The 25,294-nt window shown below is 41.3% G+C and overlaps 1 protein-coding gene across 2 annotated transcripts in view; it reads left to right on the top strand.

Moving 5' to 3' along the window:
- Positions 1-766: 766 nt before the first annotated feature.
- efna2a (ephrin-A2a) overlaps positions 767-25,294 on the top strand; it is a 120,845-nt gene continuing 96,317 nt past the window's right edge. For both annotated transcript variants that reach the window (XM_028000542.1, XM_028000541.1), the window contains exon 1: positions 767-6,437. In XM_028000542.1, coding sequence (XP_027856343.1) covers positions 6,295-6,437 — 143 coding nt within the window. In that variant the 5' untranslated portion in view covers positions 767-6,294. The remainder of the gene's footprint in view (positions 6,438-25,294) is intronic.

Below are 25,294 nucleotides of genomic sequence, written 5' to 3'. Positions count from 1 at the left end.
AAACCCCGACCTCTGTAGTTTCGGACCAGTAAAAGATTTCTGTCTCTATTTTTGTAGAAGATTCTTATGCATGACTCAAAGCTTCATGTAGCTGCAGACGGTTTTTTTTTTTTTTTTTTTTTTTTTTTTTGCTGTTGAGGACCAAAGTGTGTTTTGCCCCTGCTATTTTGTAGCGTCTGAACCTTTTTTTTTTTAACACACATTCCTGCTGTTTTGCAAGACCACAAGGATTCAGTACAGACGTCTCCAAGGTAACGGCTTATACTGTATGTTTTCACTTTACAAAGAGCCTACTTTGGCAGAGATGGCTTTAGAATGGATACTTTGTTGAACACAGTCTTAGCTGTGTGTTAACAGTGTAGAAGATTATATGCCTTTTACTTTTTGTTTAAACGCTTTTATTTTTTTCGTTTTATAAGGGGGCGGGTTGGGGTTAAATGTATGAAGCGGGGTTCATGATTGTATATATTCATGTTTTTGTACCACAAAATAATTTGGATTATATTCACTTTAAGTTCAAAACATGTATATTTTGATAAACCGTGAAGACATATTAAGCTCACCTGAGCTGGAAAACAACGAAGAAAAAAAACAACTTTTGTAACACAAAGACATTAAACTATCTGAACACAGAAGTGTCTCTGTATGTGCCCCACCTGCCCCTCCACCCACCCCCCCGACCTTTTTTTTTTTTTTTTTTTGCCATTCTTGTTTCTTGCATCTTCTGCTACCTTTAATAAATCTTTAGTTTGTTCCTTCTTTCATCTGGCCTCATTTGGTTTCTGTCTCTTTTGCTTTCCTGTTATGCTGCCGATCTGTGCCAGTTAACAATTCTGTAACATTTTCTATATTCCACATCCTGTTTACTACTGGTGGGTTTGTGCTTGAAGTCCTTCACTGTATTTCCAACTTCATGCTCATTCCATGTGAAACTTGACCTGACCGCTCATCTGGACTCTGCTTCATCCTTTGACAGTCGACTTCACGATGGATAATCCACCTCTGCGCTCCACTGTGTTTTGATCTTTTCAGTTTTACATGTCTCGCTTTTTTGGATTTGGAAGTGTTGCTATGGAAACCAAGTCAACATTTCTCGTGAGCTGGATTATTAATCTGAAACACTTGCTGTAAAGTACATCTGGCATCCTTATTGACGTGAAGTGAAACCTACAAACCAAATTGGTTGTGCGTCTTTTCCACCACTAGGGGGAGCTCATGGTTTATGAAAGTGTTCCTGGCTTGTAAAGTAAAGGTGACTTTACCTGCCATGCACCTCGGTAGTAGCTGGCGTATTGATCTCTAAAGCGCTCCAGAGCTACACCTTTATTTAGACCGACTTAAAAGCAGTGAGCAGGATCAATCTCAACTCTTCCCTGCATTTATAGAGAAATAAAGCAAGAGCAGATTTGATTCCTGGATCAGTTTGTGGTGAGGAGGAGACTGCAGCTTGTGGAGTAAAATGTTAAATGCAGCAAGCACAAAGTTCTTTTGAAAATCGCAGTTGTAGCAAGCGCATTGGTGCCATTTCTTTAAATAGCAAAAACACTTAAGTTTTTTTTCTTGTTTACTTCTGAGCATCTCTCGCTTTGCATCATCAGTAATTTGAAGCAGAGAGAGAAGTTCATGCTCAATTCTCTCTGGAATATGTTGAAATGCAAAGAGACTGCATAATTTTAGATGGATGTGTAGCTTATTCAAGTTTAGATTCCCACTGCAGATGAAATATGGGAAGTTTGTTTTAGTATACAGGGGTTGCATTTCTTTCTCTTACATGTCGGTGTGAGATTCTCGGGGTTTGAGTATAACTACCAGGACATCACACTGTCGACACCAAAATGTGAACATGAAAATCATATAATCGTAACGCCTATAAAAACTATTAGTCTTTCTGCTGCTAAATCTATGCAACATGTTGATTACAAATATAATGTATTTATTAATTAACTTTTTTGCTGTAGTTTTAAAACGGCAATGGATGGTTCGTCATTTTCCAGTGAGTAATATATTAAATATTTATAGGATTAGCCAGGAGAATATATCCATTTTTGGGGAGGTGGGTTATGATAGTCTGTCGGAACAGACTCCCAACCCCATAAGTGTCAAATTTGCAAATTGTTTGACCTTATTGACAACATCAAGAAGTTATCTTAAATATTGATTACAAAGTGATCTGAGGCAGAAACGGAGACGGTGAGGCAAAGCTCCATGAAGGTGGAGGTCAAAGTCCAAACCATGAATTCCTCCCATCTTTTGTTTTTTTACAATCAATAATATAATTTTGCTTCCTGTCATCCATTGTAAGCAAAAGTATACAACAAATGGTGGGAACTCTATTTCAAGGAAACCGTGTGCACCTCAGTGAAGTACGAGAGAGTTTGTATGACCAAACCTTGACGTCCTGAATAACCTGGAAAAGGAGACGTTTTATGATTTCACAATTTAAAACAAAAAACATGCAGTTTTTAAAATTCAACAGATGGTGACCCTGGCATGACTGCGAGAAAAGATTTTCGACCCAGCATGATCGTGAGTCCAGAAAAGTTGAGGGAAACAACCTTTGAGTCAAATTACTCCTTTTAGTAAGAAAGGGAAACCTGAAGCAACCTTGAGTCAGCTGACCGACCCTGAAATGAAAGTGCTGCGGTATCACAGTATACACAGAAACAACAATTGCTTAATAAAGACATTGTATCAGAAAACACAGACATCATTCAACTGGAACATCTCGAGCATTCAGTTTCTTTGTCATGCATTTGAGAAAAACGCGTGGTGGCCCGCTTTTGGCTGGCTGACTATCGGTGTGGGTCAGCCTGGCATTCATAGACCCGTTTCTCCTTTGTGCCTTCTAAATTTGGACCCTCGATTAGTCCCTTGCTCCTATCCAAGCACGGCTGAATGAGCCCATTTGAAATGGTAATTCAGCCACATCTGGAAACGTTTACGTTAGACCAGCGGTCTCTAATCAACAAAATACCAGCAGAACTCCCAAGGCCATGCAAATGTGAACCTGCTAGGTATTCAAAGGGGTTTGGGAGAGTGGGGGGTTAGGCTCAACAATTGGTTCAAGTTGTGACCCAATCAGTTCCTGCCACAGCCAGATGAGTCAATGAGACCATTTCGAATACTATGTGGGACCTGGAAATCTAATGATTGATTGCTTTTTTTTTTTCTTTTCTTTTCAGTGTGCAGCTTGGAACCGCGTTCACAATTCATCCTTGATGCCGCGTCCTTGTTTCAGGGCAATCAGAGTCTTAACCAGCTGTAAGGTTTAAGATTGAACACCCCTTTAAAAGAGGACGTATACCCAGATTTAAGCCGCCTAAATACTGAATCGGCCGAGTATTGTTTAGTCAGCTTGCACGAGATTTGGTTTCACTTTCAGAGTGACACAGACGAGGAAAAAGCCTGGAACGGAGGTGAGGGATGTCTTTAGTGTATAGTGGCTCCATTTAGGAGAACCACCAGGAGACAATCTACCTGTTTATATATGCACGCCTCAGACAGATGTTGAATAATTCATGCACAGAGGCGGACAACATGCAGCTGTATTTGGGTTGAGGGGGGCGAGGGGTGCATGGGCTCTTTCTCTGCTAGAATATGCACGGCCCAAATTATAGGCATTACTTTGCAAGGAGAGAAAAAGTAGGCCACTTTGCATAAAGGATCTAACAGAGATGGAAAATAAAATGGGAAAGATGGAGCTGAAGGAAGGTTCGGTTAAAGTTGGATGATGGGAGTAGTCATTAGGAATGTTTTTTTTTTTTGCTTATGGAAAGATGCATAATACCATATAAGCTACTTTATTATTTTTTTTCAAACAAGGTAAAATGTACCAGTCTTCTAATATATTTTTTTAAAAAACTGCCATTTCCCCCATTGAGAATGCAAATGAAATTGCTGCAAACAGTTTCTCTGAATCAATTCTCATCTTGCTGAGAGTGAATTGATCTTCGCTGGAGATCATTCTGCGCAAGACAGCTTGTCAACACATGTTAGAAACAGCGTGGCGCACCCTGTGGAAGCGGCGTGTAACAATGCACTTACAGCTTCATCCACCTCCCCGTGGAGGTGGGGGTCTGGGGGCAAACTACAGAAAGATGCTGTTTCTGCTCAAGAATCTGTTCACTGCAGGTGCAGACAGTGCTGGATTTTGCTATGGGCCACTTGGCTCTCTGCCCTGGGCGGCATGGTGTAAGGAGAGGTGCAAAAATGTTTGTACCTTGAAGGACTTTTTTGTTTGTTTGTTTTATTTTTTCTATAAATGTCTTTGAAGTTAAAATACCTCCAATCATTTAGATCAGACAAAAATGAAAATTTGTAAGCCCACCTCAAGAAAGATGTGTATTTTGCTTCATTTTTCCGTAGATAGCCAGTTCATGATCCTCCACATCTCCTTGATTTTTTTTTTTGTGTGTGTTTTTCTAGTGATATTTTGCCACCTACAGGCATGGCATAGTTACTGCAACATTTTTTGTCTTTTTTTTTTTTTTGTAGGACATTTCTAGTAATGACGGACTTTTTTTAAAAAAGAACAAAGAAAAAAAAAATCTTGGAAATGATTTTTTTGATTTTTCTCTCTACAAGGCCTGCACACCTAGAAGTTGTGTAACTAACCATTGATCTGTTCTCATTTTCACGTGTGAGAGAAACGTTTTTTTGGGGGGGTAAACCAACAAGATCGGCTCCAGTCCCGAGGACCATGTCTTTCTGGTTGCACATATGGTTGCGTGTGGAGGGGGAAGAAGGAGCGCCGCAGTTCGTTAATACCTGTCAGGAGGTTTGCGGCTCTCGAGTTTTAAATTCGGCACTCTGTCTGGTTGCCATTTGGGCCCTAATGGACTCTAATGAAAAATGACTCCACTGTTGCGGCGATCCTTCAGAAGGTCTTCTCCTTCTTCCTCCTCTCTCAAGCAGATCCCCGGGTATAGCGGCAGGAAATGTGACTGGCATCTGAATTTTGAAATGATGTCCATTTCAAAAACGACAAATGTCAGTTGTTAATGAAAAGTTGTTTTTTAAAAAAAACCAAAAAACATAAAGCAATGTCACTGTTTTTAACTGTTAGTTTATGAACATTTTTTGTCTTTCTGTTGTATCTTTTTAATTTGTAATTATTTTGTAGCAATTAATGATAATAGAGCTCTTTGATTGGACGCCCCATGTAGCTGCATTGTTCGTTTGTGCCTCAGGCCGGATCTGGATAAGATTTGGTACCCTCTATAGTGAGATTCAGCATACGTTTCCATTTGAGCGCTAATGCCACTCATTTAAAGAACAAAAAAAAAAACAACACGTAATTATGGCGCATTTTACGTTAATTAACTTTTAATGAGTGTTTAATGACTTCTACGCGCTCTCCGTTGTGTATCGCCAGGGCGCAGTGAGTCAGCCGGCCCCTGGTCCCCAGAGGAAGCGCGGGCCACAAGCCCCGCCCGCTCTGAAAGAGAAGCGAGCGCTGGATGGAGAGAGAAAGAGAGGAAGGGGAAGGGGGAGGATAGAGATGGAGCGGGTTACTTTACACCAAATCAGGGTTTCAGTGAGTAACACTGCCGCCATAGGTGGAGGTTGCAGAGAAGCATGCTGGGATTAAAGCTGTGACTGAACCCGACGGGCTCCCCGCTCGCACCTGGTCCTCGCCGTGACGCACAGGTTACCGGAGTCACGTTGGAGCGGAGCCGGCGGCGGCGGAGGGATCAACCAAGTTTGGGATGCAGTGAGAGAGTCTGAGAGAGGATGCTCGCGCCTCGCAGTTCTTATTGCGCTTTAAATTTGGACGGAAAATAAGGTCGCCCGCGTGGGATGCGGAAGGGTCAGATTTTTGTCTGGCGTGCGTCAGCCTTAGACATCTCTAGAAATATGCGCGGATTTTGTCTTGTTCGCGTCGAGCAGCGAGGAGATCACCGATAGAATCCCAAATCCGTGGATGAATTTTGGAGAAGGACCTGGAAGAGGGAGGAGGGCGTGGGGGGATCTGATCCAATGTGGCGCATCCACCGCTCTTGACTGCGCGTAATGGGGAGAAAAGTTTTTTCGGACGCGCTCGCAAATAACATGTGAATCCCGCTCCTTCTGAACGCAGCCGACGAAGTTTCCGAGTGAATTTCAAACCATCCATTATGACTTGAAACACCCTCGGGGTGATCGGGACTCCAATCAAACCAGTTAGCGATCCCCGCACCGCCAAAGACGCGCAGACGGACGTTCATGATCTAGACAAGAGAGGAATTCTGCAGCAGCGGCAGCCACGCAGTGAAACCAGCCCGATCCGCTTTATCAGAGAGAGGTTCCGTTCGGATGGCTGTGATGCTGTACCAGCTTGGCCAGAGGTGTGTGATGGAGCTGGTGCTGCTGACCGTCCTGTCCTGGGTCTCCGTGTGGGCGGAGGAGAAGATCATATTTGACAGACACGCTGTTTACTGGAACAGCTCCAATCCCAAGTGAGTTTTCCTTAAAGTTTGGCCTTGAGGTGTGTGTGTGTGTCGGAGAGAGAGAGAAGAAGGGGTTTGTGTTTTAAGGACTGCCTGTCTGCCAAGCGTGTCTCTCAAAATAAAACCTTACCAGTGAGCAACAGTTCCTTGAAATATGGAAGGAACTGTTTCCCACTGCTTGACATGTTCTGTCTGACCTCTTCTGTTTGTTTACCTTTAATGTTTTTTTTTTTACTAGTCTCCGTTGTGTTTTGGCTGAAAATGCAATATTGATGTTTTTTTTGCACACACACAGACACTGGATGTTTTGTGTAGCACAAGGGGCATCTTTTATTTTAAACAATGAGGGCATGCTGCCTCCTCTTCTCATCACTGTCTGGAGATTTACTCTCTCCTTCTGTCGCTCTCTCCCACACACACACATGCACACACACATGCAGAAAGCTTTAACCTCTTCTCAACTGGTTTCAGGGTCTGCACATTCATGCATTACACACACAAACCATGCAAACGCTCACAGTTCGCTCGCTCTCTTTCTCTCCAGCTTTCTCATTGACATGGCGCAGGAGTACACTCAGTCCATCTGACTAATGCTTTGTGACAGCCTCTTTTTCTCCTTTTCTATCACCCTGTCTTCTTTCTGTACCTGTTTTGTACCTTCCTCCCTCTCCCAGTCAGGTAAATAAACAGTAGGCACGTGCCAGTTATCGGTATCAAGGTTTGCCGAAGGTCTATTTTTCTTAGAAAGTTGTGATGTGAAAATTTTCCCGTCATGGCTCGCTGTCTCTGAAATGGAAGCAAAAGTTCTGTCGTGGTCAGAGTTTGTTTTTTTTCCCCAGCTCCCCTCACATGTCGAACAAGTAAGCTAAAGTAAGCTAACTGCTCAATATGTTTGACAAATTTTGCGTGAGAAGGAAAAATTGTCTCACTCCCTCCCCAAAAAGTTTAGTTCAGTGAAATTTTTGCAGATTCATGGCAATATTTGCCTGACGTATCAAATATGACACGGAGGGAAATTTTGGATGATTGGATGAGAATGTGTTTTTTCTTTCCTTTTTCGAAAACTTAAAAACTAATAAAGAGAACCTTTTTCAGAATGTTATTTCTTTCTTTCTTTTTTTTTTTTTTTTTTTACAAAAAAGCTAGCATCCTGCTTCTCCAGCTTAAAGCACTTCCCCTACTCCCACCTGTTTCTGTGCACTGACAGTCAGCTGGCTGAAAGAAGGCAGCCCCACCACCAGCCACCAGTTTCACGTTGATTATAAGAAAAACGAAGCACATTCAACAGGAACTGGCACGTGATTATTGTGGTGTAAATTTTAAGGCATGCAAAATATACCTTATGATTTTGGAAAAGTGCAATAATTATTACTATATTAATAAAAAAAAACCCCTCAATGTATCAAATATGGTACAAAAAACCCCTGTATCAATACCATTTTTACCCGTTAAGTTTTAATATCGGCGAAACTTTTGTATCAAACTCAGAATGACAGTAAGCCAATGTAATAGCGTTATTATAACCATAATAATTAATATGTTATTGCATATTATAGCAGCCACATCAAATATTATTGTAAATGTAAAAGCAGTTGGATTGGATCTTTATTGTGTAACTCTAGGTGGTAATTTTACTCAAGGTTATCATGCCGTGAGAATCTCACACCCGCCTATGCCTCATAAACAGTGAAAGCGTTCCCTTCCTCTTTCTCTCTTTCTCATGACTGAGTTAGTCTAAACCTAAACGGCCCTGACTCTCCCTGCATCACCCAAACACACCCCGCGCCAACACCGGCCCGTCTCTGAATGCATCACGGTTCCACAGAAGGCTCCTCAAATATTTAATAGGCAAGGGGAAACATTTTCTCCTTTTCCCAGAGTCTCTTTCTGTCATTCCATTTGTCTGTCTGCGCTCCCACTCTTCTGCCATACACACACGCTCGCGCACAAGCCAACACACACTGAAACACCTACGCACCGCGAGCGTCACAGGCTACATTTAAGCTATATAGGAGGTTGCTGGGGGCGCTGTTATTCCATCAGGGACTACGGAGAAGCAGAAGCAAGAAAACGGGGGTACATCAAAAATGCATTGGTGCTAAAGCAGTGAGCCTAGGCTTTGTAGCGGCGGAGAGGTTCATCTCCCCACCCCTCTGCTAGGCCTTGGCACTGTCACCGCTCATGCTTTGCCTTTCTCTGCATTTACACACACACACACACGCACACACAGATCCACAGTGCTGCTCCTGTGATGGTCATCCACTTCCATGTATTTCAGATTCCTTTGAATTAAAGTCACCTGCTAGGTTTTATTGGCAAGGTTTGCCTTTGTTTTTTTATCATTATAACTGTACTAAAAAGTAAATTACTCATATTAAACTCTGTAAGATGTGCAGTAATTTCTACAACTACAATAATGAGCCATTTTTATTCAAAGGAAATAAAACTTTTTCCCTTGATAAACTTTAACTGGGTCATTAGGAGATGAACGTACATTAATATAAGCCGTCTTGATGAAGGTGGAGCCAGCTTCCCTGTCCTTGTAGAGGGGGAAAAAAGCATCCAGACAGCATGATGCTGCCATTACCATGTTTCAAGGTGAGGACGGTGTGTTAAGAGTCACATACAGCGTTGTCTCATCTGACCAGTTCACCTTCCTCTTCTTCCATATGTTTGCTGCAGCCTAACGAGAAGCACACTAAAGGAAGCACTTGCCAGAGAGAGTGAAGAGACTCAAAGTGTAGAAAAATGAATAGCTGTGTGAATTAGTTGATCAGAAATTGTGCATTGTGTTTTTCTTTGTGCATCCAAAATGTCCTTTCTGACTCCAAAGCAGCTTAAGAGCTCCTTTCCTAGAAGATCACGAGCACAGACTTGGAACTTGTAGTCCAGTTAACTCCTAAGGATTTAGCGTGCTGCAGCGTTCCGATTTTGAGAGCACATGCTGCTTCTAGTTTTAATTGGCTTTCTTTGTATCTGTAGTTCAAAAGGTTAATATTTTAGAAGGGATAAGGTCTTGAACTTTATTTATTTATTTAGTTTTTGGAAGGCTGATCTACAACGATTGCTTTTGTCCTTAATGGAATATTCCATTATGTCTTGTCCCTGATTAGATACATCGAAAAATAAATTAAAGGTTCACTGTCCCACCGTCCACACGCTTTGTAAACAAAGTCTCTACTGAACATGTCGTAGATGTTATCGCACTCAGAGAAAAGTTGAACATTTTTCATTGAAGGTCCGGGATGTTGCATCCATAGATGGCATCCGGACAAGGGAGAAAATAGCAGGCACTTCCTTCTTAAATGTGTAATGCACCAACTGAATTTATTTTCAAGAACATTTCAATGTAATATCAAATACAAACTTATCATTAAGTTTATACACAGAAAAGGTGCCTCGCAAAAGCAACTCCTAAGGACTTGCTTAAAACATTTTACAGTTTGTCGCATTTCAATTTGTGTGACTTTCACAAGGACAAACAGGCGATTTCTAAAAGCTTAGCAATGTACCCTTTTACTCTGATACTCCTAAATAAAACTCAGTCACTAAACAGAGTCCCCCGCTTTTGATTTATCCCCAGTAAAAACGTGTTCTGTGAAGGCCTGAGAGGTTTGTTGGAGAACATTAGTGAGCAAACAGCATCATGAAGACCAAAGAACGCAGCAGAGAAAGGTCAGGAAGAAACATCATTAAATCTCAAGCTTTGAACATGTTCAATCCATCATCTCGATGTGGAAAGAAAGTGGTTCAAATGCGTCATTACCACAACTGACGGGGCAGGAAAAGGGAGCATTAGTTGGTGAAGTTGCCAAGCGGATGATGAGGAGCAGCAGAGACCCACAGCTCAGGTGAAAGAATCACTGGACAGCTATTATAGCAAACTCCACAAATCTGTCATTTATGGAAGAGTGGCAGGAAGAAAAGTCCCGAGAATCAGTTTCTCACAAACCATTTAGGAGACACAACAAAGATGTGGAATGAGGTGGTCTGGTCCGGAGGGACCAACACTGAGGTTTGTGGCCTACAAAGATATGGGTCTTGGAAAAAATACCTGCATCTCAGTGTGAAGAAACCATTTCTAAGATGAAACGGTGGTGGCAGCATAGATACTTTCACAGAAGGCTCTAGTTTCAGAACTGTTTTCCTCTCAAACCAAGGCGTCTTGTATTGCGTACTGTCACGAAATTAAGCTTCAGCTAAAAGGTGCTTTAAACTTCTTGACAATTTACGATTTAATGTACCAACAAAGTGAGATATTTCAATTGTTTTATGATTAAACCAAATTAACCGAGTTCACAGAAGACATCGACCAACTTTCTCTCTTGTTAGAAAGTAAAAACAAGCATTTGAGGAGTCACTTATAATACCTTTTTTCCCTGTGCAAAGTTTTTGTTTGTCTTAAGTCTTGGAGGACCACATCTTTTGTTTAATCCCATCATTTCTAAGCAATAGGATTAGCGCTCTTGTGTTTTCCTACTTTCCTTCCATGCAGATTTTTCTCAGCCCCTTCAATTAATGCGTGTCCACTTCCTCTCTGTTTACTCCAGCCTCTCTTGCCCTACTTTTCCCCTCAGTGCGTCTGCAGCATTAATAACCATCAACTCTATAAAATCTGTTAATTTTAAATTTTTTTTTTTAAACCTTTTAGCTAATTGTATGTCAATTACGTGTATTCGGGAGCGCATTGATCTCAATAAGATTAACCTGAATAAGTCGGGATAAATAAATAACTTCACTTGATGTTCTTTCTTGAGTGTGTGTGTTGTGTGTGTGCGGTGGGGAGGGGGTGCTCAACTACAAATTGCTCCAACTCTTTTTTTTTTCCCCCAATCCCTGACTCTCAGCGGGTCCTATCTCTTTCGAGGTCTCGCTGGAAAAGAGAAAATGCATGAGATAATCTAATTCAAACAGCTCCGGCCACTTTTGGTCACAGTGGGGGGGGGGGCAGCACCCTCCAACACACACCATGCGTTGTCCATCTTCCTGTTGCGGTGTGATACGGAGTGCTGCGCAGTAACATAGTGGCATAACGTTATTAACATAACATTATCACAACAATGCTGCAATGTTGGAGCACGATCTGGAAATCTCTCAGACCCGCATAGAAGAGGTTTTTTTTTTTTCTTTCTTCCTTCTGCCAACATGCAGGCGGGAATAAATGTGGAACACACACATACATGCAGTCGGATTTAGGTCAGTCACAACCATTATGAATGTCTATTGAATACAAGGTTATGCAGGCTCCATTTTTCTATCTGGGTGCTGTTGCACACTTGTGTATGGACACATGTCTGTTCATTTTCCAGAAAAAAAAAAAAAAATCCTCGGTGTCAGTTTTCGTTTCTATAGCCGGCACACACAAACATAGAGGCTGCCTTGTTTGGCTCCCAGGCCCATATTATAAAGCCTGCAGGTGAGGGGCTTTGTTCACCCCAAGCAGCTAATGTGCTCAGAGCAATAGGCTCTCATCCACACACACACACACACACCCACACACACACACACACATGGGCCGAACCGTCCAGAAGGAGCACCTTATCTAATCCCGGGGTTTATCCTTCAAAAGACTTTCTTTTCCTTTTCTCCTTTGTTCCTCCTCCTCTCCTCATCTCTCTGTGTCTTTGAGGAACTCCATGTCAGTGAGAAGCGCTGATGGTGGATGACACTTTCCTTCTACGGGACACAATCCATCTCCTTGGAGATGTTCACACACATCCACCCAAACACGTGCACCCACGCAGCCTTTGAAGAGGAAGTGTTTTATGCGACGAGCACAGCTTTTTTCTTTGAGGTATTTTTTTCTGCATGTAGAAAGTTTCCACACGTGTCTGAATTGGTTGATTCCCACCTCCATGTCCTGTCCTTCTGCTTCAGCCCGGGATGCAGTACTTCCCAGAAAATATTCACACTTCTGCATTTTTCTCCATGCTTTTTAATTGTTGGACTTTTCTAAAAACACATCTGAGTATTACAGATGCATAGATTTTTCTATATTTAGCTTATTTGCCCAGTTCCCGCTGCAAAAAACATGCTCGCAGCATGATGCTGCCACCACCGTGCTTCACAGTAGGGATTGTGTTAGCCGAGCGTTCAGAAGTGTCCGTCTGTCTCGCCAATCATTCTAGCATAGTCGCCACGTCTCGACGGACACTTTGCCATAAAGCTTCAACTAGTGGAGTTTGTTGGCAATAGTTGAACTTCTGACAAATTCAGCTGAAACTTGCACATATGTAGGAATCTGACCAGAAGGTGGTTTAAAGGTTGTATAATTTCCCCTTTGTATTGAGCAATTTGAACTGATTTTCACAAATGTGTATCTCGGCAAAATCTGTCCATGAAAAGACTTTCCCATTACGTTCATTGCTTGGTTTCTGCTCTGGTCTGCACTGTCAAAAAGGGATGCACGACTTTTGGTTGATAATTGATATGCCGTTATACTAAAACGATGCCAATTTCCTATACCTGCTACGGAAACTATATGGCTTTCTCTACTGTGGAATTAAAATACTGCATTATCTTTGCCAATTTAGCCTGCTACCAAATGCAAAGGCCAAAAAGGAGGCTGAAAATGATGTAATACTTTCAACTTGTGTTATGTTTAAAGTCAAATTTATTCATGACATCTGACAACACTCAAACAGTGCAAATTTGCTGTGCTGCAAGCATCATTGTCACTGGTTTGTGATATAAAATCAACGCCTTTGCTATCGGTGAGTTATTTTGGAAAAAATGGCCGATGTCCGATATTAAAATTTACAGCAAATATCGGCCGATACCATGCCGATAATATGGCGCATTCCTACTGTCAAATGTAAGACTATTGACGGCATACTTGCTGAAGAATCTCAAGGACTTTGAGTGGAAATCAAATTCACTGGAACTCAATTTTGAACATCATACTACAGGATTACCTGTGCCCCTGTTGTGTTTAAATCTTTAGATTGTTTTTTTTTTAGAATTTATTAAAAAGAAAGGTCTGAAAACAAGTTTTCCTGCTTTTACCATAGGTTGCTTTGTGCATTTTTTTCCCCCATTGAGGAGACTACACTTAGACTAGCTAAAGCAGGCATTCTGGTGGCGCTGGATGTGTGGTCAGTCATTACTCCACCACCAGCCAGCCCACACACACATCCGGACACCCACACACCACAAGGATTTGCATCCAATTTACATTTAGACGTGTACTCTCTCCTGCTCAGTTACTGACAGTTTGTCAGACTAAAGCTTGCCCCTGGGTTAAATCCATCTTCTGCCGCCTCGATCGCCACTACCCACTCTACCTTCCTTTACCTCCATTTTTCTTTTATTTACCCCCTCCTTCTCTTTACTTCTGTGCCTATCCAGCTTTCATCTTTACGGTCTCTCTCATCTCCCGCTGTCTTGGATCACGACTCCTCTCCCTCCTGGCCCTCCATCGCTCATACTATTGGGATGGGTTTTTTTTTTTGGTCTTTTTTTACATCTAACTTCGCATTGCCCTGCAATGTCCACATTGCCTCAGGCGGACTGACACAAAGCAGCGCTACATCAGGTTACATGTTTCAGCCGTGACCCACATTGGGCTTTATCCGCACGGCCGTGTGCGTGTTTGCTTAAGATGACAGGGCTCTGCTGTGGTTTATGTTGAAAGACGCCAGTGTCAAGAGTTAATGCAGTATCCATATCCCCTCGGCTCTAGCTAAACTGATACTTAGAGTAATTAACATTGAGGCTTCCACCTTTGCAAATGATTTCTCCGAACTCAGCAGGGAGAGACACGGTTACATAACGGGTTCTAGTCTGGCGGATCTTAGTCATCAGCACATTCAACGCGCTGATTGGCAGGAGGAGGTCATCTTAATATGCGGGGGCCATTAAGAGTGGAGTAGTAGGTCTGCTGATTTTTATTTTTTAATGCGCCGTCCACGCGGTGAGACATTTCAGCATCAATTTGTGATTTTATTTTATTTATTTTTTTGGTATCGAGCTTACTGAATGAAAACCAAATCTGGCAGCGCTCTCGGCAGAGGTTATGGCTTCCTAACGATGTTTTTGTGAACTCGTTCATTCGAGAATGTTGAAACTCCATAAATGGAGATAATCAGGCTTGACAACTCATAACAGGGTTTTTAGAAACCAAAAATAGTTCTCATTAACGACACAAAACATATGAGAGCTTTTGGGGCCTCATGTGCAACACTTTAAGAACCTTGCTGCAGCTTTGCACGTGTGAATACTAAGTGTTATGTGTCCTGGAGCTGTGGATCGGAATATAACATTTAATAATTTAAGACAAACGAAGGAGGTAAACTCAGTGTGATGTTAACAGGACCTTGCAAAAGTATTTTCAAACTTTCATATTTTCTTCCAGAATCGTCTAGTTATTAGCTCAATGCATCTTCCTACCAAACATGAGTAACTTCCCTGCTGAGTATTTCAACAGCACAGTGCTGCTTCTGCCGTGTTTCATAGTGGAGACGAAGCGTAGATGAGGATCTCTTTCGCATATGATCTCCAAATAAATGGCAATAATTTAATATATTAATAAAGTTTTTGTCTAACAAAGTCAAAGATTCTTTATCCATCCTGGTTTATAAATCCAATATGGCTGTCACAAGAATAGAAGTTTGAGATTGCTGGAGCAATTGCTTGTTTGTGTTTTTAGTGTTTTCATGCCCATTAAATCATTCCCATCGTATTGTCCACCATTTTATAGTCGACTTTAACACCACCTACTGGTCTGTCATGGGAAATACAGCATTTGTTTTTCTTAATGCGTACATAATTTTTTTTCCAAGGACAACATTTTTTTTTTTACTCATTACAAATTGTCTAGAGTATAGATGACCTTCAGTGACTTTTGTTGCTCGTGGAACATGGAAGATTCATAGAGGAAGCTATTTGGTTGTATTTCTCTGAATATTGTTTTAGAAGTGGAAATCACTCAATATTGTTGCCAATCTTCCCAGGAGCGATTCTCTGAAAAGTTCATCACCAAGGTCAGACCACAGAAAACTCAGAGGAACCGCATAAAACCCAAGAGCTGCATTTGAGACACTATTGACCTTAATTTGAATATTAAATATTGATTTTCTGCCAAGAACAACGTAAAGACGAGAGCAAAACTTTCTTTTTACCGATCATAGAAAGGCCATAAGAAAAGCTGTTTGACTGTACTTTTAACGACAATCATGACTGAAGTGAAATCCAAAACTTTTTTTCTGTCTTATTATGCCTTAAGACTTAAAAAGGGTAGTTTATAAATGCTAAATTGAAATTTGGTCTAAAGATTATAAGCAGCTAAAATCTCACCTGACGCAGATAATCCTTTGTTGTACTTTCTTAATATGATCCAGATAATTTTTTAGCGGAGGTTGAAATTACCAGGTAGTTCGGAGACTGAGGAGGTTAAGACTAAAGCAGACTTGTACTGTCTCAAGTCCAGTCTCACGAAAGACGTAGTTTATTCAAACACTGTTTTCTGAACCTCTATGCTATCATAGAACATTAATTTACACATATGGCAATGATTATTCTAGCAAGTGGTACGATGTGAATAAGCTTCTTGTGGAGGAGTGTCAAGATACGGTCCAACAAATTTGAATAAGTTGGTTGAATTGCCTCTGCAGCTTGGAGTCAAAGTGCTACAAGTTTCTCCCAGAAACCAAATTATTGGATTCTGGTGTTCTGAAACAGAGATATTTGACATTTTCAGGGCACCAGCCCATTAAGACTGAAGTTTGAGACCTGAATCCAGAAATACTACAGTGTTTTTAAGTGAAAGTTACTTGCATACCACATTTAGTGCACACTGGCAGACCGTTGGTGGCGCACCGCTTTTTACTTGCGTTTCCCATGTCGCTAATCATCGACCTCCTCGTAAGAAACTGCATAACGTGATAATGGCTAAAAGGTTCCTGACATGGCTCTTTTTTGATAAACTGCTTTGATATTTTTGAGATGACAGTTGGTTAAAGATGGTAGAAGCTCAGCTTGGTTTCAACTCTTCCCAGTCTGGCCAACCTCAGCTAAAGAGTTGGTAGCAAGAGTTATTAAGACACCAACTACAGAAAAGACATGGCCTGGTTGTAAACTTTTAACAGAACCCAACTTCAACACTCCGGACGTTTCGCTTTAAGGCCCTTTCTTGACGCCCTGCTACGTGAAACTTCTTCTTGGATTTACTGGTATGGAGTGTGGTTCGTAATGGTCTATCTATTTATATATATATATATATATATATATATATATATATATATATATATATATATAAATAAACTACTACTACTATTACTACTACTACTAATAATAATAAATAAAATAGGCTACTTCTTCTCTCTCTGTTTAGCCTGGTTAAACACAGGTGTGGCTGATCATGGTAACGATGAATGCATTCATGCCAGTGTTCTGGAGCCAGGCTCGGCTCAGCGTTCAAGCTGGCTTGCCAAGCAACATCGTTAAAATGATTAATTGCACCTGTGCTTTCCCCACAGCGCCAGAGCCGGAGAGTTTGCGGGAAAGCAAACTGTTATATGTCAAGTGTCGAGCTGCTAAGAGCGGAGAAGGCCTGTTTATTACTGGTTTTATACCACGTGAGAGTTGTGTTTAATTACTGCTCGGTTTCGTTTTGTTGCGCTTCTGCCTGAGTTGAAACATTTTGTTAATTACTTTCAGATGTGAAATAGCGTAACGGGAGGAGGTAGGGGGGTTTATGCGTGGTGCCTTGCGAAAAATATTCCCACCTTGTGGAATGTTCCGAATGCAGAACTCTAGGGCTCCCCATTGGAATTTTAGGGGATATCACAACACAAAAGTGGTGCATATTTGTGCAGTGGAAGGAAGAGATGACACAAGCTTTTTTGAGTTTCATATGTATTTTCTAAACAGATGCATTTCTGAAAGTTGACGAATATGTGCCATTTCTTCTTTTCAAAATAGTTTGAAGCTGCAGGTTTAGGATTGATCGAACACCCTCCTTCCATCTCCATCTTCCCATCAACTCTGACCAGGTTTGACCTGCTGAACAAATGTATTCCCACAGCATGATTCTTTTACCGCCCCTGGTGTGTTCAAGTTGATGCAATTTCTCCTCTCTACAAAGTATTTTCAAAAAAACAAATTTCTTTTGGTCTCATCATCTGACAAGAGCGCTTTCATCCACATTTTTCCAGTGTCATCTGCACGGCTTGTGCCAAACTCTTAACAGGACTTCTTGTGACCCCCTCTTACAAACACAGAAGGACCCAAGGTCTGCGTAGTGCACAACTCTGAATCTCTCAAGCTCCTCCATACTTACAGTGGTCCACAAGCTCTCCTGGCATGTACTGTTGTTTTAGGTGCCTGATCAGTTCTTTCATACTTTTTCCACTTTCATTTGATGGATTCAATAGCACTGTGTGAGATTTTCAATGACCCGGATGCTCTTTCTTTAACCCAGCCCTTCTTTGGACCTCCTTTCTGCTCTGTTCTTTGGTTTTCATGATGCTGCTTGTTCACTAATGTACTCTACCAAACTTTGATGCTTTCACAAAACAGCTTGTCTCCTAGCTACTGTGATTATATTACTCACAGGTAGAAGTGACTTATGATTGCAATTTGCTGCACTGGATCTTCATTTATAAAGTCCTGAGTAGAAACGCACCCCATTTCGCAGATTTTCTGTTTTTTAATGAAAGTCATGTCATTTCTTTCCCCCCTTCAAAGCACTAATATTAGTTTGTGTTGGTCTGTCACTCAAAAATCTATACTTTTTCTGACATTGAAAACACAATAGCTGCAAAACGATTAAAGTCTTCCTTGGTAATGACTCATCCACTGGTTAATCTTAGCTCCGATTAAATCCTCAAACTGTAATGTAAAGAATAACAAAAATATATTCCTCAAGTGGTGCCACCTTTCCCTAACATCAGAATTAAAGATTTTACTTCAGAGTGAAGGTTGTGACTTGGAATGCTAATACTTGTCTTAGAAATTATCTCGTTTTCAGAGCAGGTTTACCGCTAAATATCTTCCCCCTCAGGGCAAATGAAATCAGACCTTGCCAATGCATTTCTCACAGAAAATGCATTGGAAAAGTGTAGGTGTGTGTGTGTGTGTGCGTGTGTGTGTGTGTGTGTGTGTGTGGATGGAAGCTCTCTCTCTCTTTCTCTCTCTCTCTTTTTTTCAGGTTTTCTATCCTGCCTCAGAGTTTCTGAGCTTGCTGGAAAAATATCATCTTTTGATCTGCCAGCCGAAGTGGAGTTGATCTGTTTAGTATGTCACCTGCACGCTGAGGAATCTGTGATGAGACGTATAATGTTTACTTAACTTCCCTCAGCGTTTGATTGTTAGCGCAGCCGAGACGGAGCGAGCCAAACGCGCGGGGATGTTATGCTTCTTCGGCTGCTCTCCTCCGCTAATGAGGTTTGCTGATGATAATCGCCATGGAGATGATGATGATGATGATGATGTAAGCGCTCCGAAACAACCTGAGGGAGATCCCAGGAGTTTCTGTTCAAACCAAGAGAAAGCGAGGCAGCGAGGGCAAGGGGGCTTTTCTTTTGATTTACATTTATTTTGGAAGACACCAACAGACTGGATATATATATACATATATATATATATATATATATATATATATAAAACTAGTGGAGAGATACTGGACCAGAATATGACTGCATTCAATACACTGTGAACAATAGCCATTGTTATTCCTGCCTCATTCTGGTTTTCGCTCCCTTCTAATACTTTTTCCTCAGGTCCCGGCTGGTTGGGCAGATTGTGTTAGCCGGTAAAAGAATAAGACTCTTCTCTTTCAGTTCTGCCTGCCTGGTATTCTAATGGGATGCCCGCAGCTTGGATTCCATATGGACCAGCTGGAGACTGATAATAAAGCATACACTGCTATCTGGGTGCGCCTCGGACTGACCACAAGGGACAAGAAAAAGAGAATAAAAAAACTAAAACTAGAGAACTGAAGAGATTTACTTGAAGGATTGGGGCCACATTCAGGATAAGGATGAAATAAAAAAGTTTAATCAACATTTTTTTTTTTTTGAGATAAGAAAAAAGAGAAGAAAACAAAGCATTAAGGATGGAGAGGAGTGATTTAGAAAGAAAAAGTGGTGAAAATTTGAGGACCTAAAAACGAGAAAGCCAAAGGCTACTTTAGGAATAGTTTGACAGCAACAAGAAGCGCATGGTTGGATTGTCTCAGTGGGTGGGTGTTGAGAGGCTGGAGTTACTGAGAAAACATTGGCCTTTTGCGCGGCCCCCCGTTAGGTGTTAGGGATGACCTCTGGTGCGTGCAGCTTTAAAGATAAGATTTTACATTCAAAACTGACAAATACAAGTCACATTCAAAAGTTGGAGAGACGAGATCTCCTCTCGTCCTCCTGGCATCGTTGCAGGTGACATTGAACTTAAAAGGTGATCTGTTTGGCAACGGTACATTTTACATCTTTTAATTTTTTATTTTCCTCCTATGAAACAATTTGGCTACCAGTTACATCCTGTAAAAATGTTTTTGCCATGTATTTGTGAACAACAAGGTTATCTCTCTCCTTGTCGGACAAGATCACATCGTCGCAAGGCAGTTGGCTGGGTTTTCCCAGAGTGTCCACGCACCTGCGTTGCGCATATTTTGGAGGGCTAATGAAGACCTGCTTTTCATCTGTGTCCAAGGCTGTACCCGATTGACTTTTAAAACGCAGAAGAAGAGGGCAAACGAGAGATGAGATTTGGAATCACTTCCAGTGTAATCTACCGGAAAGAGCCAGGAGACAGCAATTACCGTGTCTTTCAGAATTGTCCGTAAAATTTGAACTTTTCCCATTTTCTTTGTCATATTTCAATTGCAAAGGTTGACGTAGTTTATTGGAATGTAACACCAGGTTGCACATACATTTATGATGCATAGTTTTCAGGCTTTTTCTCAACAAATACATTCAAATCTGATACGTTTAGCTTTCTCTACCTTCAGAAATCCCTACATAATTAGTGTAGTGATTACACACCAGTGTGAAAGATGGTGGTAGTAGGATCTTGTTAACAGGTGGCAGAAGTTCATGGTAACTCTGGAGGAGCTGCACAAGTCAGGTGGTGGAATTTCTTTGACATCACATCTACTAGTTATGAAATTAAAAAATCTGGTCTCAGTGGAACAAAAGAGGAAGCCATTTTTGAAATAACAGAGAGCAACTGGTCAGAGTCACATTTTTGTTTCTTTTTGTTGCTTTTTACTGCATGCTAATGGGACATAATGGGGCAGAACCAACAGATGTCACCATACTTTGACGATTCTTTTCGGACTTTAATTCCACTCAATGATGCCGGGGCTGCTAAGTAACTCATTCTTATACAATTCTCCAAGGTGTCCATCTGTTTTTTTTGTTTGTTTCTTTTCCTCTCCCTTAGAAGCAATATTCCTTCCGTCCCACAAAATAATCCTCACCGCGGGTCTAATCCTGATCTAATGCAAAGCAAGACTCCGAGGGCCATATATATATGAGAGCATAAGCCACTCATATTATACGCCTCCAGACAGAAAGCGGTGGTGATGTCGATCTTCCTGGTACGATGAGGGCGGCGGTATTGATGAACATCCAGGTGAAAGGATGTTAATGATAACTCCTGCCAGCAACGTCCGATTCAGGTCGAGCATTTGTCTTCACTTTCAGCTCCAGCGCAGTAAACATATAAATTAAAAGTCTGCAGCGGGAAGCTGAGAGATTTGGAGCTAATATACATCCGTTCTCTGTGATGCACTTTTGATAGTTCGTGCTGTCAGTGACGGCATGTCAGCCTCGGGGACAAAAAAAAACATCCACAACTTATTTTCCCTCCCATTTGATTTGAATTCGAGGAAGGAAGAGAACAAAAACAGGAGCCGACGTTGTGATAGCTTTACAAAGCATGAAAATATTCTCTCCGTTGTCCTGTCAAACATTCGTCCTAGACTGAAATGTTTTCTATTTATTTACATAAATTGAATCAGTGATCATCACGACGATGTTGCTAATTGTGCTCACAGAGATTATTATGATGATGACGATGATGAGGATAATGAAAACAGCCGGGAACAAAATGGTGGTGATTAGGAATGTGATGAAGGAAATTAGGCAGATCACAGCGATGATGATGGCCATAGCTGATGTTTTCATTTGGAGCCTGATTATATTGATGTCAACGTTGATGATGATGATGATGATGATGATGATCATCATCATGATTGTGCCAGTGGCAGTGATGAAGAGGATAAAATAAAGGCACATTTCAAGAAGTTATACATCGGCTGGGCAATAAATCGATGCACTTCTAGTTTAAATTTCTGGGATTTCTAGCTCCGTTTTGATTGCTTTTCCTCCTATTTAGCTTTCAAGAAAGTCCCAGTATATTAAAAGTTGATTAAACTTAATTTAATGTGACTGATTACAGTGACACCAACATGTAGAGTAGCCTCTTTATATTATTCATGATCCATCCATACATCCACTGTCTCTACCCACTTATCCTTGTACGGTCGCGGCGGCGGCGGGGGGGGGACTGGAAGGGTCGCTGGTGCCTATCTCCATCCGTCATTGGGTGGAAGTCAGTGTATTACGCAGATAAGGATATGCTAATTTTACCGCATGGTGTGACTGAGTCTAATAGATTAGTGACTAGGACTGTGGAGGTAGGAATATTTAAAGAAACTTGATTCGGATGGCATAATTATGATGAAGTAATTATATTAGCAATCACAATGTCTGAACAGGTACGAGGATAGTGGGAGGGTTTAGATTTTGAGTCATCATAGTCAAAATAATTACAGGTTTCTATTCCTGCCAGAGGGCTGATTATAATAACAATAATGGTGTAAATGATTAAAATGATTAAGAAGGCATCGAGAGCGATGGCGACGCTAACGTCGCACCGCTGTGACTAAGATGCTGCCGGCCGGGGATACCGACGAGGGAAAATACAGATGTGAGATGATTATGGGATGCTGATCACAGCCAGGCTGTTGTCATGGAGGCTGGTGCACATGCTGTGCTTTTGACTGTAGTGGAGATTTCACTGGAGGATGATGGAGTGGGGAAAGATGCAAATATTGGCAGGAATAACCCCCAAAATGATGACGATAATGGAGATGAGAGGTAATGACTGACGAGGTGGCACTGACAGCGCCAAAGAAAGCGCCTGATGCGACGCAAGGGTGAGGAAGTGATGTCGGGACAATAGGAAGGACTGCTGTCATGTCGTGAATGGAGACCATGATGATGATGATGATGACAATTGCGGTGGTGAAGACGGAAAGAAGAAAAAGGGATAAAAGTCTGATTTATGCAGATTTCGATGGATGATTTCGCGGGGGAATTTCACTGACCGTAGTCTAATTATGACGCTGGCTGAATTGTCAATAATGAGCCGTGATGCTAATCGATTATGATATTAAAAGTATTGACTACACTCAAGACGGTGTCAAAGATCAGTAATAGTTTTAGGAGGGAGATGAGCAAGACACGAGGACCGTGATGAGTCACCTTCTCTATAGCTTCACCTGAGCCCCCTCCGCACCCGGAGACCCCCCACATCTCCCAACACACGCTCCCTCCCGCTCCGTCTCCCGGAGATTCATAAGAGGAGAATCGGCGCACTTCATTAAGATTCGAATTTTCTCTCTTCTGTTACCGCTCTATGGAAGATAAAAGGGAGAATAGAGAAGTGAGAAAATTATTAGCTTTTTTTTTCTTTTTTCTTTTGGCAGTTGCTTCTTTTCTTCTAATGGAAATAGAAGGTAGGGAGATTCTCTGCTGATGAGATTGCCTCATTCTTCCTGGCTTCACCTTTTGCCTCGCACATCCCCGGAGAGGTGCCGTGTCACAAATGAGAGGGAGATTGCTCATTTCTCCTGTTGTGTCCAGACCTTTTCCATATTTCGTCTGAATGCGCGACTCTGCTTGAATACTGTATGCATGCGTGTGTGTGTGTGTTTTGTGTGGGTGTTCAGGTGTAGCTCGAGAGTGTACCAGTGCGTTGGCTTCGGTGCAAAAGAAAATAATAAAAAAAGATCCTTACACAAGTTTAAAGGGCCTAATCAAAGGCTGGTGAATTTTCCTCGCCTCTTGTGTAGTTCTGAGGCGACTGCTGGGTCCTGCTTCTCTTGGCTTTCCCCCGTTCAGCTCTCCCTCCTCTCCCACTCACTCTCTGATTACTGAAAGGGCAGCAGGTGGGTCCTGTTCCTCACCAGCCCCGGTGTTAGCTGTTGCACTCGTGCTTCTCTGTAAGGGAGCAACAGAGCCTTGCGAAATTGCCAGGGCCCTTTGAACTCTTTCAAATTTAGTCTAATTGGAAGGCATTTTATCTGGATTTTATCTGACGTACCAGCACAAAATAGAGCATATTTGTAATGTACGAAGGAAAATGATTTGTGAAATGCTATGCCAAGGGTGTGCAAGTGGATCTTCGGACCATTTCACGATGGCACTTGATGCCCTGGGCTGAAAATGAAAAAGAACCAAGTCATGTTTTTAAATATGAATATGATAATAGAGGCCGGTTTTAGCAGTGTTTTTGTTTTTAACAGAATTACATCAAAAGTACTTGTAATATATTTTATATTTGTTCTTTTTGTAAAAAAAAACAACCCCAAAAACCTGTCTGTATATAGAAACTGTGTATAATTTTCCATGTTTATTAACAGACTAATAGAAGACAATGTAAAGGATGTGTACTTGTATGGCACGTTATCAAGTTCTACACGCTAAGTGAAGTGTCTTTCCCAAAGAGAAAATGGCAAAATGACTCAGACGGTGTGGGATTTGAACCAGCAACCCACTGGTTACAGGGCAAACCCCTACATCCTGCCACTGCCGATTAGCAAAAATTTTCTATTTATCTTAAAACCTAAAAATAAAATTCTTTCTTCAAACATTAAAAATAATTTCAAATAGCAGATATATATTAATTATAATTTGTTTCCAAAAGGTCATGTGATGGTGGCTGTTAGCAAGTTTTACTTAGTTGGTAAAAATGGCTGTTTGGATTGTAAAGATTGAAGACTGCTTTATTATGTAAAGCAAAAATCTGGGAAGTGTGTCCTGCGTTTGTATTTCCCCCCACTTTTTGTTTATTTTTTGTATTTGATACTCCAGACTAAAATCCAGTGGAACCATCAGAAGTCACCTGCTGAGAATCAAAAATGGTAGTGGCAACATCATGTGAGAGTGTTGCTTTTTATCTTAAGACCACATGTGCGTGACTTCATCCCAGTAGACAAACAGGTGATCCATGAAAGCCTCAGAGGTTTATGAGAACATTAGTGACCAAACAGCATCACAAAAACAAAGGAACTCGGCAGACAGTTCAGAGAGGAAGTTAAGGAGAAGTTTAAAAGTAGAAAAAGAGCTGAGTTCACTATAATGTATATTCAGCTCAGGTGGAGGAATCTGTTTGCTAACAGAGAAGGCCTCCAGAACAGATTTGCGACTACAGGCTGCAAAAAAAAAAACAACAAAACCTGGACTCATTGGCGGTTCGGTGGATTTACTATTGAATAGTGTAAATTAACCCAATTGAGTCAAAGTCAAAGTCCAGATCTAAATCTAACTGAAAATCAGTAGCAAAATTTGAAAATTGCTGTTCGCACACACTTTCCATCCATCCTGACTGAGCGTGAGCTATTTGGCAAACTTCAATGAACAAATAATTTAGATTTGATATATAATCTGCTAGAGCCATACAATAAAAGACTTACAGCTGGGAAAGCAGTAAAAAAAAAAGTGGTTCTCAAAAGTATTCACTGAAAAGCAGGCAATTGTAAAGTCACATCACACATTTCAGATTTGTACCACACACACACACCCCAATCTAAAGTCACACCACACATTTCAGATTTGTACCACACACACACACCCCAATCTAAA

The sequence above is a fragment of the Xiphophorus couchianus genome, chromosome 19, assembly GCF_001444195.1.
Source record: "Xiphophorus couchianus chromosome 19, X_couchianus-1.0, whole genome shotgun sequence".
Lineage (NCBI taxonomy): Eukaryota > Metazoa > Chordata > Actinopteri > Cyprinodontiformes > Poeciliidae > Xiphophorus > Xiphophorus couchianus.
This window is presented reverse-complemented; position numbering and strand designations above follow the sequence as displayed.